This window comes from Crotalus tigris, unplaced genomic scaffold (genome assembly GCF_016545835.1).
Source record: "Crotalus tigris isolate CLP2741 ecotype Arizona unplaced genomic scaffold, ASM1654583v1 scf7180000017568.12009008, whole genome shotgun sequence".
Classification (NCBI taxonomy): domain Eukaryota; kingdom Metazoa; phylum Chordata; class Lepidosauria; order Squamata; family Viperidae; genus Crotalus; species Crotalus tigris.
In genome coordinates, this window is record NW_024096478.1 from 6,880,576 (window position 1) to 6,895,299 (window position 14,724).

General features: G+C 37.1%; 1 protein-coding gene across 3 annotated transcripts in view; it reads left to right on the top strand.

Moving 5' to 3' along the window:
• AFAP1L1 (actin filament associated protein 1 like 1) overlaps positions 1-14,724 on the top strand; it is a 78,087-nt gene that overhangs the window by 41,653 nt on the left and 21,710 nt on the right. Inside the window, exons 2-7 of one of the 3 annotated variants that reach the window (XM_039352450.1) lie at positions 5,758-5,886; positions 8,149-8,232; positions 8,984-9,081; positions 10,459-10,570; positions 11,601-11,699; positions 14,358-14,569. In XM_039352450.1, the coding sequence (XP_039208384.1) occupies positions 5,758-5,886; positions 8,149-8,232; positions 8,984-9,081; positions 10,459-10,570; positions 11,601-11,699; positions 14,358-14,569 (734 nt within the window). Of the gene's footprint in view, positions 1-5,757; positions 5,887-7,186; positions 8,233-8,983; positions 9,082-10,458; positions 10,571-11,600; positions 11,700-14,357; positions 14,570-14,724 lie in introns of all 3 variants that reach the window. The other 2 variants (XM_039352458.1, XM_039352468.1) reach the window with 2 other exon arrangements.

Below are 14,724 nucleotides of genomic sequence, written 5' to 3' on the forward strand. Positions count from 1 at the left end.
TCTTCTTGTGGTGTTTCTATAGGAATGTGCAGTGTGTGTCTGAATAACCCTGCTTACCATTTCCCATAAAAGGCTGGAGTTTCAGCATTCTGGAATTCCCACCTTGGGCAGCAGTGCTGAGATCTTACCTCTTGTGCAAGATTCATTCTCACAAAAAACTTGATCTTAGTGAGGTTGTGACATAAGCTAGAATTATCTGATTCTCATGGAATCGTGGTTTGTTCATATTCAAGAGATTAAAAACCAGTTCCCATACCTGGCTCACTTGGCTGGAGTATCTTGAAAGAAACTGTATAATGTCCAGTTGCAAAGCTCTTGTAATTGCAGATTCTCCTGCAGAGAAAGGGACAGTTTTGTTTCTGCATTCCTGTGTGTGAGTCTTATTACTATTCTAGCCATATGTATCTGTGGCAGTTGAGTGGCAGATCTGTGGCAGATCCACTCAAAGCAAAGTATTTTACAGCTGCACACAGAGTTGGAACTTAAGGTCAAAGCTTGTAAAAATAAGTCATGAGCATGAAGGATCATGGTATCTTTTTGCTACATAGCTTGCTTTCTGTTACACACCTCGCTGAGATCAAGAATTGGATTACTTCTACCACCTCAGTGCCTTGGGAGATCATAGACCTCTAATGTATATATTCTGTGTGATGTATATATCCACACTGAAATCACAGTCACATGTTTTGTGAATGCCTTGAGGAAGGGAATTGTTAATTAATTCTAGCTCTATTCCTCGATATTCATGTATCTGGTCTAAGGCCTAAATGGAACCTGTGTGAAATAGATGATAGGATCTGTGACTTTTTCCTAACCATCTGGACAAAACTCTTATATGTTCAGATCCAGATTAAGACAGGACAATGTAATTCTATCCTTCCATTGGAAATAACAATTGAGCTAGGAATTGTGTTGCATACATACAGGTCCTCCTCAACTTGCGACCATTCATTCAGTGACTGTTCCTTCCAATGCCTAACTCAACTGTTGCAATACTGCTGAAAAAAGTGACTTACAATCCATGCTCACACTTCAAACCATTCAGTGTCCCTGCGGTCACATAATCAAAATTCAGGTGCTCGGCAACCGGCACATTGTATATTTATGATAGTTGCAGTGTCCCAAAGTCACATGATTGCTATATGCAACTTTCCCAAGTCAATGGGGAAATACAAATTTGCTTAAGAATTATGGCAAAAATAGGTAATAATATCGGTCATGACTCACTTAATGACTGCATTACTTAGCAATTAATGATCTGGTCCCAATTGTAGTCATAAGTCAAGGACCATTTCCCCCAAATATTGGTTTAACACAGGGGTCGTCAAACTTGGCCCTTTTGTGACTTGTGGACTTCAACTCCCAGAATTCCTCAGCCAGGCATGCTGGCTGAGGAATTCTGGGAGTTGAAGTCCACAAATCATAAAAGGGCCAAGTTTGAAGACCCCCTGGTTTAATATCATGAACTCTGGATGTGAAAACGGGATTTATTTATCAAGGCATTTGTGGCATATTCCAGGACGTTCCATGCAAACTGTTCCTCTATTGCTCCTGTCCATATTTTGGGAGTTTGAAGCTTTTCATTTCATATTATTAATGCTTTTTTTCTGAAGAGCAAAGACTTATGTTGCCTTAAGTCTCATAATTCTTTGTTGCAATTAACAATGCAAGACACCATATTTATTACAAGCACATTCATTTTGAACTCTAGCTTCTAAATTACAAGGCTATCTGCTTGGATTAGAAATACCCTCAGATCTGTCGTACAGAGGGAGTTTTACAGTAGTGGGACAAATTTGTATCCATAGAGAAACATAATTATCTCATGCTCTGTGTGCCTCAAGGTTGGCATACATATTTAGAAGACCTCAAATGAATGATCTTCTGTGAAAGCCTGGCACAGTGCTCTTTTCTTTTAAAGGCTAAATATATTAGCTTTTAATTATTTGGAATTAATGTCTTCTGTTGCACCAAGAAAAGAGGGATTTTAATAGAATGATCCAGTAACAAAGAATCCATATTAAACAACAGCATAACCTGTTTGCATTAAACTATAAAAATATCTTTACCTGTACATCTATTCTTCCTTAGCCAGAGTTAAGGACTCCTACATCTTTTAAAGCTCAGTTGAAAAGTTAAGCATGTATCTGACTTTTCTCTCTCAGATCAGTAAGACCTGAAATGTTTCATTTTGCAGAGATCCTGTTGCAGACACAGTAGTATTCTCAAAAGAACTGTACCCACTTTTAAAAGAAATATGCATTTTAAACCATCTACTAATTTTTGAAATACGTTTTTCTCAATTAGATAATTGTCTGCATGTGCATCTTTTATGAGACATTGTAAGCGATGCCTAAATTTTAAGGTGGTATTAGGCCATCTGTTTAAAAATTCTGAACATCCCAAAGCTTAATTCAGTATTTGATAGTGATGATAGCGATGATAAATATAAATATGTTGGATAAAGGCTGCCAGTTTGGTGTAGTGGTTGAGGCACCAGGCTAGAAACCAGGAGATTATGAGTTCTAGTCCTTCTGAAAGTTGACTGTGTGTCTTTGGGCCAGTCACTCTTTCAGTCCATCTCACCTCACAGTAAATAGTCTACCTTTGAATTTGCAAATAGAGTAAATAATTTCATATTTGCTCATTGAGAATGTGCGTAATTATGGTCTGCTTTTTAACATTTTTGCCATACGCTAAATAAATAAACATCACAGTTCTTATGGGAAAATAGTAGGAGGAAGGAGCGTTAGGAATGTTCACCATCTTCCATTATTTATAAAAGTAATAAATATGGGATATAAATAAATAAATACAATGAATGAATGAATGAATACATACATACATACATACATACAGTTTCCAGCTCTGCTTCTTCTTTCACTTCTGTTCTGGTTATGCTCTGTTGATTCACAGTGTGCTTTTCTTTATTGGCGTTGTAAATATCTTTGCATAAAATTGGATATAATAGCTAACTGAACCATGCTGCTGTTCAGATGGTGTTAAAGAAATAGTGAAGACTGAATCAAATAGTTAGAAGTGGATGGTCTATAATGTAGCAATAGATTTTCAAACAAAAAGGCAGTTATTTACTAAACTGTTTTAGGGTGGATAATGTATATTTGAAGAATACCAGATTATATTCTAAACAGTTATGGAAATATGGCTGAGCTCTGATATTAAATGAGAGGGTGATGGAAATAAATGTTAAACTGCAAGTAGGGGATTATAAAGCAAGCCTTCCAAGATAGCTTTATGGAAATGTTAATTATTCGAGATAAAGGGTGTGTATGTGTGTATTTTTATAGTATGGGATCTCAGTGTGTAAATGAGGTGATAATAAATGGGAATCGACCAACAGACAATTAGCTAGCTCTAGTGGTAGACTAGAGAAGATAACATGTCACCAATGGCTTCATGATTCAGCACTGATTATGGACTTCTTGATGATTTAATAGTTACTTTAGATGATATTTCCATTCTTTTACAATATCAGGCAAGAGCATAAATAGCCACAGCTGCTGTTTGTGCCCCAAAAATCCTTCATTAGAACTCAAGAGCAAAAACAGCATATTAAGAAGGATTAGATAAATTCATGAAGGATAAGTCTCTCAATAGTTACTTGTCATTATGATTATTTATTAGGGCTGTGCCAGGTTCAGATTGAAAAAGAAAGAAGTGCTTCAGAACGTGCATGGATAAATGTAAATACTTGGTAAATCCTTAAATCAAGTTTGTCTAGGATGGTGCTACAGTTGGGGAAGACACAGCTGCTTTAAAGAGCTGCCAACAAATGTTATGTGAATACTTCACTTGCTCCAAAGCAATTCCCCCACAGATTTGAAATTGAAGCATTCCATAGCCCCACTAAACATTATTTCTACTGTCATAGGTAGTATACAGTATGTAATTATACATATCAAATGTCATACCTTATTGGAAGAAGGAATCTTTGCCTACTTTACAAGAATGGTTTCATAAAGTTTCGTATTTGGCAGAAATGGCAAAGATTTCGGCTTTCTTAAAGGAGCAATCTCAAGAAAAAATTTTTGCGGTATGGGAAAAATGGATAAATTTTATACAACAAAATCTGGATATGGAAAAATATTATTTAGCCTTTTTATAATTTGTAATGATTGTTTTTTCTTTCTTTCTTTCTTCTTTTTCTTTTTTATATATATACATTTTTTACGTATTATTATTCATATATATATTTTTTTTTATATATATATATGCTTTATTCTTCGTCTACTTTCTTCTTTCTTCTTTCTCTCTCTCTCTTTTTTTTTATTTTTTTTTTTTCTTTTTAGTATATATTATTCATTTTAAAGTTTATGTTATGTATATTATTATTATATATATTATTACTGTGATTTTTATTATTATTATTAATTATTTTATAAGTTGCAAATGTTATTTTTAAAATATTTGTTAAATAATCCTATATTCAGTTCTGGGAAGTCGGGGGGGGTGGGGTGGTTGGGGAGGGGGGGGTGGATTCTTATTTGTAAAACTTTTGAAAAATTTCAATTAAAAAAAAAAAATGTCATACCTTTTCTGAGGCATGTAGGTGAACTCTGTCTTTCTCAGTTAATCATTCAAGGACTTTCCTTCATATTAAGCTATGGGAAAGTCTTTAGGAGAGCCTTTTTAAAAGGCACATGATAATGAAAGGATGTAGATTGACAGAGGAGTGAAGTAGGTGGGAAAAGATTAATACCTCTTACAGCATTTACAGAATTCTAGCAGTGTTACAGAATTACTATTTCAATGTCCCTTCCTGCCCTTTCATTTCAGAAGTTCTGATAATGGCCAATGGCTCTGAGCCCCTAGATGTGAACTGGAAGAGAGCACATTTCTATGAAGATACAGAAGGATTTCTCCACTCTTGGACTTTAGGATTCTAAGACAGATTAATATGGACATGAGTTACAGCAACATTATAAATGAGCAAATGCAAAAATGACAAGAACTTGGAAGGCCAAGTAGGTGGGACATTAACGAATCTTTCATTCCTTAATGTCCCACCTACTCAGAAGCTTATGAAAGACCTTTTCTAGAACCTGGTGCCAATGGTTTAAATCAGGGGTAGTCACCCGTGGCTCTTTTGTGACTCGTGGACTTCAACTCCCAGAATTCCTGAGCCAGCTGAGCCAGTTGCAGTCCATGAATCATAAAAGAGCCAAAGTTGACTACCCCTGGTTTAAATGAAGGAAGCTGCAATACCTGTCCCGCTGCCTTATTAATCAAGTTGCCCTGTTCTTCAAACTTTTGTCCATCTGCTACGCATGGAAATCAAGATGAAAGATGCAATAGTGGTAGTTCAAGAGATTGTTATTGAAATGCAGTGTAAGAGCCAATGCTGGCCTATAGTTTCTTCTTGAACTATAAAGTATTGACCAGCATCTCTTGTGGGGAAGAACCCAGGCCCACATGAAATGTATCAGCACTTCCATCCCTATTCCTCTGTTCTTTTTTATTTGAACTAACTTTTGTATCAGTTACAGCAGAGGTCCCCAACCTTTTGGGCACCAGGGACCAGTTCCGTGGAGAAAGGTTTTTCCATAGACCGGAGGGTGCGTGGTTTTGTGTGCTGCCTGCATCCTATGGATGGGCCTTTGTTTGTTTGTGTGGACTGGTTGCTGGTATGCTGTGGCCCGGTACTGGTCCACAGACCGGGGGTTGAGGACCCCTGAGTTACAGTGTTGGCTGAGGTGGTGGAACTCTTAATTCTAAGATCTTTCTTTCTACCCACAGTACTGGATCAGCTCCTTCCTGAGCTGAATGTCCTGCTCAAACTCTTGGACCACGAATACCTGAGTGCCACTACAGTGGAGAAGAAAAACACCGTTTCAAATATCTTACAAAAGCTGCAGCCTCCAGCAGGTTAGGAAAGCCTCGCTGTCATATTTCGTCACTGTGTTTTAACATACTGTTTTCTTCCCTTTTTTCCCCTTTTTGTACAACCATAACTATAAAAAAATATGTTTGGCATGTTTTCTTCCTCGATTGTGTCATGTTTTGGCTCCTGACATGTCTCGGCAGGTGTCAGTCTTTTGTTTGAGTGCTGGGGAATCACTGGAATAGATTGCAACATTTTTCCAGTTGTTTGCCTCCAGTGACAGTTGACAGTGATCAGTTGCCTGGCCAGCAAGTCATGTTTTGCTTTTTTTAAAGCAAATGCCCCAGAGGCAAAAGGCAAGTTGGGGCTTTGTTATCGAGGACTGTCCATGATGCCAGAGAGGTATAAAAGTATATTTTCATGAAAGATGTTAATTCAGGCAAATGAGCTGTTCCTTTTCAATCAGCTCTTCACATTCTCTAAATGCAACTGCTGTGTAATTGCTGTGAACATTAAACAAGGAGGCAGATACCAACACATTACTGTACATAAGGGCAGATTAAATGCTTGCCCTACAGTGCTCTAATCCTGCTCCAAGTAGGAGAGAGAGAGAGAGAGAGAGAGAGAGTGTGTGTCTTGTGATTTCACAAATGAAACATGTGTACGGTATCTTTGTCTTCTTTACAGGAACAGGAGATTGCAGGGAGGGGTTCTACATCCCAGAAAGCTAAACAATTCTCTAAGGCAGCTTATCCCTCCCTCCCTCCTGCATCTGTTTCCATTATGGTTTTAATAATACAGGATCCTTGGCCCTTTGTTGTTACAAGTACCTGACTCCCTCTGGTGGAGCATTCCATGCTAATGGACCCCAACAGATGACCTTGAGAAGCAGAAATAAACAGGCATCAAACAATCACTGGCAAGAGATGACTGTTCTATTCTTTGAGGCATTTGAGCCTTACACACAGGGTTTCTTCATATTTATGATTGTTCCCAATATAGGACAAATGAAATTGTAAGCCTTTCAGGGTGGATATTTTTCTACTTTTAATTTTTGATACTGCATCTCATGCCTTTTCATGTCAGCCCATTACTTTTTGGGAATTTGTGTAATTAGTTCTACATTAGTATTTCCAGATGGGATGGCCTATCTGTCAGAATCCATGGAGTGTCTGCATCTGTGTATGTGTGTGATTTTGTGTGGACATGTGTGTGTATCTATGTGACTCTATGTGTGTAGAAGAGCAGAACCTCAGATAGTGAAAATAGTGATATTATTTAACCTTGCTTTAGTTGGCCAGGAATTGTTATTTTCTTTCCTGTGGAAATGTATGTTTCCATTAGACTTCCTGCTGACTGATTTCTGCTGAGACAGAAGATTTCCATAGGAAGAGCAAATGGTTCGCATTCACTGATCAGGAGATTTCTCTCTTCTGTCCTGCAGCAACACCCAGCATATATATTCTTTATAACTCTGGATCACTTGAAGCAATTCTGAAATGGCCCTCTCTGAAGGAAAGTGATGTCTCCTCATTTTTGCCTTATACTTTTCAGATATCAATTCTTCCTCTTGAGGATAGACATGCCCCCCTTTGACCTTCTTTGAATTTTGTCTGAAATTGCTATTTAACTAGACTGGCTGAAGTTCTGGGAACTATAGATACATTAAGTGAAAAAGTTTCATTCAGATAGCTGGAAATATAAATGCAACATTTGTTCAGATAGTGCGAATTTTACTGCTGTCTTATGAAATCATGATAGAAACCAACAAGAAATTTAAAGTGCAATGGGCAAATCTGTATGGTCTCATATCTGTTCTGTGAAGTCATTATGGCATAGACAAATCTATGAATTAAATCTAAACTTAGTAAAACAGTACTGATTTGAGAGATAGGGAACTCAAAATTCTGCAAGGACTAAATACCTGTTTGGCTGTATTGGATATTTTTTCCTATAGATTTGGAACAGGAGTTTAAGCTGTTCTTTATCTTTATGTTCCATGAATGCTCACCAGTTTTTACCTGTTAAAAGATCACACATGGCAAGTGAATTTTCATTTTAAAAAATGCTATCTCATTACTACTGATTGCTTCTTTAAAATGTACAATAGGAAACATTAAGTATGTTCTGCAGTTTTTTGTGTACATTGCAGACCAATGAGAAGCCCAAGAGTTTAGCTTCCTGCATAAACTAAGCTTCCTGTAGAAGTTGTCCTAGCAATGACTTGCAACTGTGAGAGGGAAGGTCAAATATTAAAATTTGAATGTCATTTTATGTGTGTTTATTGTATCATTTCTGCCTTTCAGGGAAGGATGCAAATTACATGTATATGAATACGACAGCACTGCACAATGGTACTAGTTTTGTGGAATCACTGTTTGAAAAGTTTGGTATGTACAGTGGATTGATGTGATTATATTATCACCTATAGATGTGATTATTTTTGTCCCATTCAGTATCTGAAGTGGAAGAGTAATGGAAGTACTATAAGTGACAGAGAAACCACATGTTATCAGAAAATCAGGAGGAGTCTAGTATCACCTTTTTGACTAACACATTTTATTTAAAAACATAAGCTTTCATGAGCTGCAGTTTACTTCATCTCCAACAACTGATTGATTTGATATACATACAGTATATATATTATTTACCTGTAGATTTTGACAAATTTAAATACTACCATTTTATTAATATTGGATATAGGTTTGGGAGCAAATACATTCCCTCCCTGCTTTAGTTCTAAAAGGCAATAGCTCTTTTGAATAAGTTATTTGTATTGGAGAAGAATTTCCACATCTAGTTTGATCTTTTATTTCATAGTTGTATCCAACTTAATACTTTCAAATTATAATTTCCGTCAGTGCTAACATATCACAGAATCAACACAGATTGTCATCAGCATAACTATCCAAGTCTCATCCAAGACATCTTCTGTTTTTCTTGATCATCTCTTTACTTCAGTAAGAGAACAGCTGACTCTCTCTTTGTGTCTTCCTTTCTCTGTCTCCCATAGTGATTCAGAGGAAAGAGGCTACATAAATCTCATAGCCCCATACCTTTGTGGGCCCATATATTAGGATCTGAATATAACAATGAATATACATGTTACTGTACTACTCTGGCTTCTATTTTTTTTCTCAGACTGTGACTTGGGCAACCTTCAGGACATGCAAGAAGATGATGGAGATGGTAAAGAAGGTATCAACTTGGAACTCTCAAGGAGTCAATCAGCTAAAAGCGTAAGTTCCACCAATTCTCAGTTCCTCATTCCATAACACATGAGATTATTTTATACTAAGGACAAACACTGGCCATCTACTTCAATGCTGTTCATATTCATGTTCACTAATTTGGTGCTCTCCAGAAATATTGGAATTATAGTTCCCTATACTGGCTGGCAATATCAGCACCTTCTATCCTGACAGAACTGGTGGGCAACAAGTTGGGGAAGGCTGGTTTGTAGTGATTGACTGTGACATTTAAAATTTTGTATCTGAGACTTTCTTAGCTGATAGATTGAAGAGGCCATTTGTGGGCAAAATAGGTTTGAACTCTGCAGAGGAGACATTTTCTATACATTTTTATTTCTTTCTACAGGCTCTTATAAGATTGGTCATGGTGGAATTCTCTAGGCACTTGATGCCTGGGATGGAGCTACATTATAGATCCCTTTAGATAAGCAAAGAGACAGAAAGAAATGCTAAGAAGTAAAGGATCACATCATATCTGAAAAAGTCTGCTTATTTTATATTTGCAAGACATTATAGCTTGGAAAGAAGCCATCAGAACATTTATTTCATCAACTATTTTCGAAGTTCTGGTTAGATGATAACATTCCATCCAGAGAGAAACAAAAATCCATTCCTTTTTTATAGGCAAATTTAGGCAAATTTATTTCACAAAAAGACCTGATATGCAATCAGACAAAAAAAAATAAATAGAAAGGTGGTTTTTCTTCCCTTTAAGCCAGAAATAGTTAAAAAGAAGCATTGCTACACATGAAGACATACTCACTCCACTGAAGCAACAAATATTTGCAAATGTTAGTATTACTTTTATCCAACAACTGTGATAGGATAAAAGAATTGTATGTGTATGCATTGTAGAGAAGCAAAGAACTATCTCTCTCTTATTTAGATGGAATAGTTCTTGTTGCTCAGGGCAAGATTAAACAATGGTCGACCTAATAATTTCCCTTTGTTTCCACACACATCTAGCATAACACTATGGGCCCTTAAACATGATATTTTATTGTGCAATTGCTCTACACCATTTATAGAGTGATATTGGGGTAGGTTATCTACACTAATATCCTTGAGTTTTCCCATTGTTTCTTTTATCTTTGTTTCCTACCTGAGAACAATCAGTTAATGTTAGAAAGCTAGATTGGGTATCTTCTGTTAGGTAGTTTAATGGGGTCCTCCAACGGTCATTGAAACTATCTTATCCACACTGACACTATAGACACAAGAACAGAAGGTAAATGGCTTGAACAAAAGCTTCTGAGGCTGAGGAATTTCTCTGCAAAAATACCTCCATTTCTAAGATACGTTCAGAGCAGATAATGACAGTGCAATATTCAACCCCATTTGAACCCTGCATTCTTTTTCTCATAGGTTTCTGGGGAGCCACCTCCACCATTGCCCACAACTCCTCCTCCAGAAGATTATTATGAAGAAGCTCTGCCATTGGGCCCAGGCAAAGCTCCTGAGTACATTACATCTCATAGTAAGCCTTAAAGAGAGCCAGCTAAGGAAGGAAACAGCTGGCATTCTGACACTCTCCTATCAGTTAGGAAAATAAAGGCTCCTCCCAGAGGTGTCTGACAGCTGACAGGCTTATAATTGGTATGGGGGGGCAGGCTTTCCTGTTCCTTTCCTGGGTTTTTTCTTCCCTCCCCCCCCCCCTTTGGTTGGTCAGATGTCACAAGCAGTAGTTGTTTGTTCAGACTTGCCTGGAAATGTATAGTAAATCTTGAGTGACAAGAAAGGAAAGGGCCTGCCTGAGAACAATGTCACTCTGTCTCTCCCGTAGCTTGTCTGAGAGATTAGGGGAAGGCAGAAAAAAGGGCCCAACACCTGTTCTTATAATCACTGAGCCCTAGTGAAGCCATTTACAGGCCTAGCAACAAAATCAAGAACATTATAAGATTTCCTGCTGATGCAGCTGACTAATTGCATAAGTGCCATGAGAAACATGAAGAAAGAATAAGATCCTGTTGTAAGGATTCTGGAAAAACCCTCCTACATTAAAGTCACGAAGGAGAGGTTGTTTCGATGTGATTTTGGCTCTGGGACTCAGCCCCCTGGGAACTATGAATGAATGTGAAGAAAGTAGATGGCATACTGAGGTTGTTTAAAGGCAGAGTATGTGCTTTTTAATAATGGTTGCAGTAAAGAAAAGAATGTGAGAATAAGGATCAGAAAGCAGTTGGGAACAGATAATTATGACTTGTACCCAATTAGCTCTATTTTATATTTCTTTTGTGATCTATAGTATCCCTTAAGAGATGGGCAAGTAAAAGCAGACAGAAGATTTGAAGTTATGACATAATTTATCAGTGAGATGGGTGGCACAGAAATTAAATACAAAAAAATTGTCTCAAATTATTGTTAGTCTTTGTGCTGACTTATTGGTAATAAAAACTTGTCTATATCCTTCAGAGTTGACTTACAGTGCAGTTCATATACCTCCCTGCAAAGTCTTTCTCACTGCTTAATTTGTACAATTTAAAATATTCCTTCTGCTTTCTGTATAGACAGCTCCAGTCCTCCCAATTCAATAGAGGATGGATACTATGAGGATGCAGATAGCAACTACCCTGTCACCAGAATAAATGGAGAGCAGAAAAACTCTTGTAAGTAGCACTGCAACTATATGTGTTGTGTACATCTGTTGGGGAAGGGGAATCATCCTGACTGCAGAAGACTCAGGCAGTCAATACAATTTTATGGAAATATTATATGCTTATATCTTTTTGGTTGTTGTTAATGTTGTCACCATTAAGCTACAGTAGCTTTAAGAAGGAAAGCCTCTTCTTATTTCTCTTGTTTTAGTCATAGTCATCTTGGATTTTAGGAAAAGACAAGTCTACTGTACCTCTGTATTTTTTTCTTTCTTGTCCTTCTACCCTTGAATTTCTCTCCCAGCTTCTCCATTATTATTCCAATGCATCCTTAGTGTTATTGGATCTTTCTCCACCACTAAAGAGATTAGCTCTTACATGGAGTTCATTTGAAGTTGACTATTACTAATCACGTGTATTCATTATTTAAAGTTCTTTCTTCCTCACAGTTCTGGAGATTTTGTTATGTATCTAGCACTCTACTTAATCACTGTTAGTAAATCAACCTCTTAATCACTAAATCACATCAGGACATTTCCTTTGTCATTGTCTTTCTTTTGCCTGTTTTGCCTTGTTGATTTAAAGTTTGCCTATGTTCAAAAAAGAAATAAAACCTTGCATGGGAGAGATGTGGAATGGTAAACAGAAAGATTCCTGTGCTATACTTCTTCCAGTTCCAGAATTTAAAATCTAGTATCATTATGTTTTGCTGTGTTTGCAAATTTCTTTAACAGTGCCATAATCCTCTTGTTTTCTTCTTTTTTCATTTATAGCTCTTCTTTCTATCCTTATAGAGAAATTCAGATGGCTTAGAACACACATAGTAAACTATTCAAAACTACTGAAAAAGGTGTATTTTTTTTCTACACATGAGAGTTTGGGAGCCAAATATATTTCTCAAAATAAAGTAGTTTGTATTTTGGAAGCAGCACTCAAGAAGGCTTAACCCAGTGCCTCAAAAAATAAAATAAAGTAGTTTGTATTTTGGAAGCAGCACTCAAGAAGGCTTAACCCAGTGCCTCAAAAAACAGTAGCATTTTTAAAAACGACCTTTTAATGTCCAGACAGGTGGATAGCAGGAGAAGCAACATGGTCTATTTAAGCAAAACCAAACCTGTCCTGTCTTAGGACACCATATTTTGAGGATCTCTAATATGTTGAATAGATTGTAACTGATTTGGAATAAAGAGCCTTTCATATACTCACATATGAGTTTTGAACCCTGACATCTCTGTCCTGATCCACACCCAAATCTGACTCTTTCTAGGGCTGCTGATTACTTGCCTCATCCATACATTGCCTACCTTCTCTGAGACCTCAAGAAGAGATGATGGCTCCTGGCCCACCAACACTTTCAAAATGCCAAGCTAAGCATTGGTTCTACCAAACCATTCTGTCCTTCTGAACCTTCTGAATACCATCACACAGACTTTGGCCCAAAGGAGTTGTGTTGTAGAACACAAATATTAGGAAGAGATGTCTACTTGTCTAATCTCAGGATTATTCCAGACAACTTGATAGCATCCTGGGCTATACAAAAATTGAGGGTACACCAAACAGTGGCTGAATATATCTGGCCAGCTTCCTAATTCACTTGGTTCTTTTGCAGTTATTTTCTTTCCAGTCTTTCCAGCAGCAAGACTACTAACAACTAACTGTTTTCAAATGCTTACAATGGGTAATAATCGTCATAATTTATCATATTTTATATGGTCTTACTCTTTTAAAATCTTCAAGTTTTATATTTTTCTATGATGCAAAAAGGGAATAGATAATATGTTAGGTTAGAAACTGGTGGGTGCTTTTGTAGAATGCAAATTTGATTTCATTTTTTTACATTAAAGAATTTAATAACAATAGTTCTATGAGAGGAGTTTGAAAACAGTAAAAAAGAGCCCAGAGGCACATTTTAGGCAGATATTTATAATACTGAAATTCCAAAATGCCAGTTTGGAAGTTGTTTTGCATGGCAGGTTGCACTTAGCCTCCAACTATTGCAAGACAAGTTTAAATAAAACAGTAGAAATCTTGTAAACTATCAGTATACCAGAAATTAACATGTGATTCTTACTTGCATAACTCTAAAACAGGGGTGTCAAATTCACTGCATTACGTGACATGTCGCGATGTACCTTGACTTTTTCCCTCTTGCCGGAGCTGGGGTGGGCACGGCTTCCTGCTCTAAAACATACTTAGGAGAAGTTAGGAGAAATAGCCTTTCAAGTAGAGATAGTATTCTGTTACATATATTAGGGATGCTGGTGATTCCTCGCAAATCTAGGTAGGATTGGAACCGTTTCATACTGAAATCCTAGAGACTCGTTGTTAGTCAGTGTAGATCAGAGGTAAGCAAATTTCTGGCTTTATTGTGTAACCTTGAGCAACAGTGTAGATACAATTTTTGAAAAACAAATTGAAATCTTGTTAGATCCTATGAGAATTCAGCCACTGCTTTTTCTTTTTTTAAAGAAAAATAATTTACTTTGGAACTCTGTAGATTCAGGTAGTTGCAGGCACCTTGCTGCCTAAGAGCACTGAACTGATGATCTCTAATATAGGTAATACAAAAGTAGATTAACTTGTAGTCTGACTCAGTAAAAATGGTCTCTCTTGTCCTGTGAGATTAGAAGTGACATTATGGAGGATTAAATTCTCCCTGTTTCCCCATAGACAATGACTCTGATGCAATGAGCAGCTCCTATGAATCTTATGATGAGGAGGAAGAGGATGGGAAAGGCCAGAGGTTAACGCACCAATGGCCATCAGAGGAAGCTTCTATGAACCTGGTGAAGGACTGCCGGATTTGTGCTTTCCTGTTGCGTAAGAAGCGCTTTGGACAGTGGGCCAAGCAACTGACAGTCGTTAAGGACAATAAGCTTCTGGTGAGTCAGTGGTTTTTTAGAATACCACAGCCTTTGGAGCAGTGACAGGTCCTTTTGAAGAAGAAAAATTTCTCTCCAAATTACATACTAAAATTAATTTGTCATAGTATCACTGGTTATAATTTAATTCCAAAGGCCTCCAGAAAGAATGATGT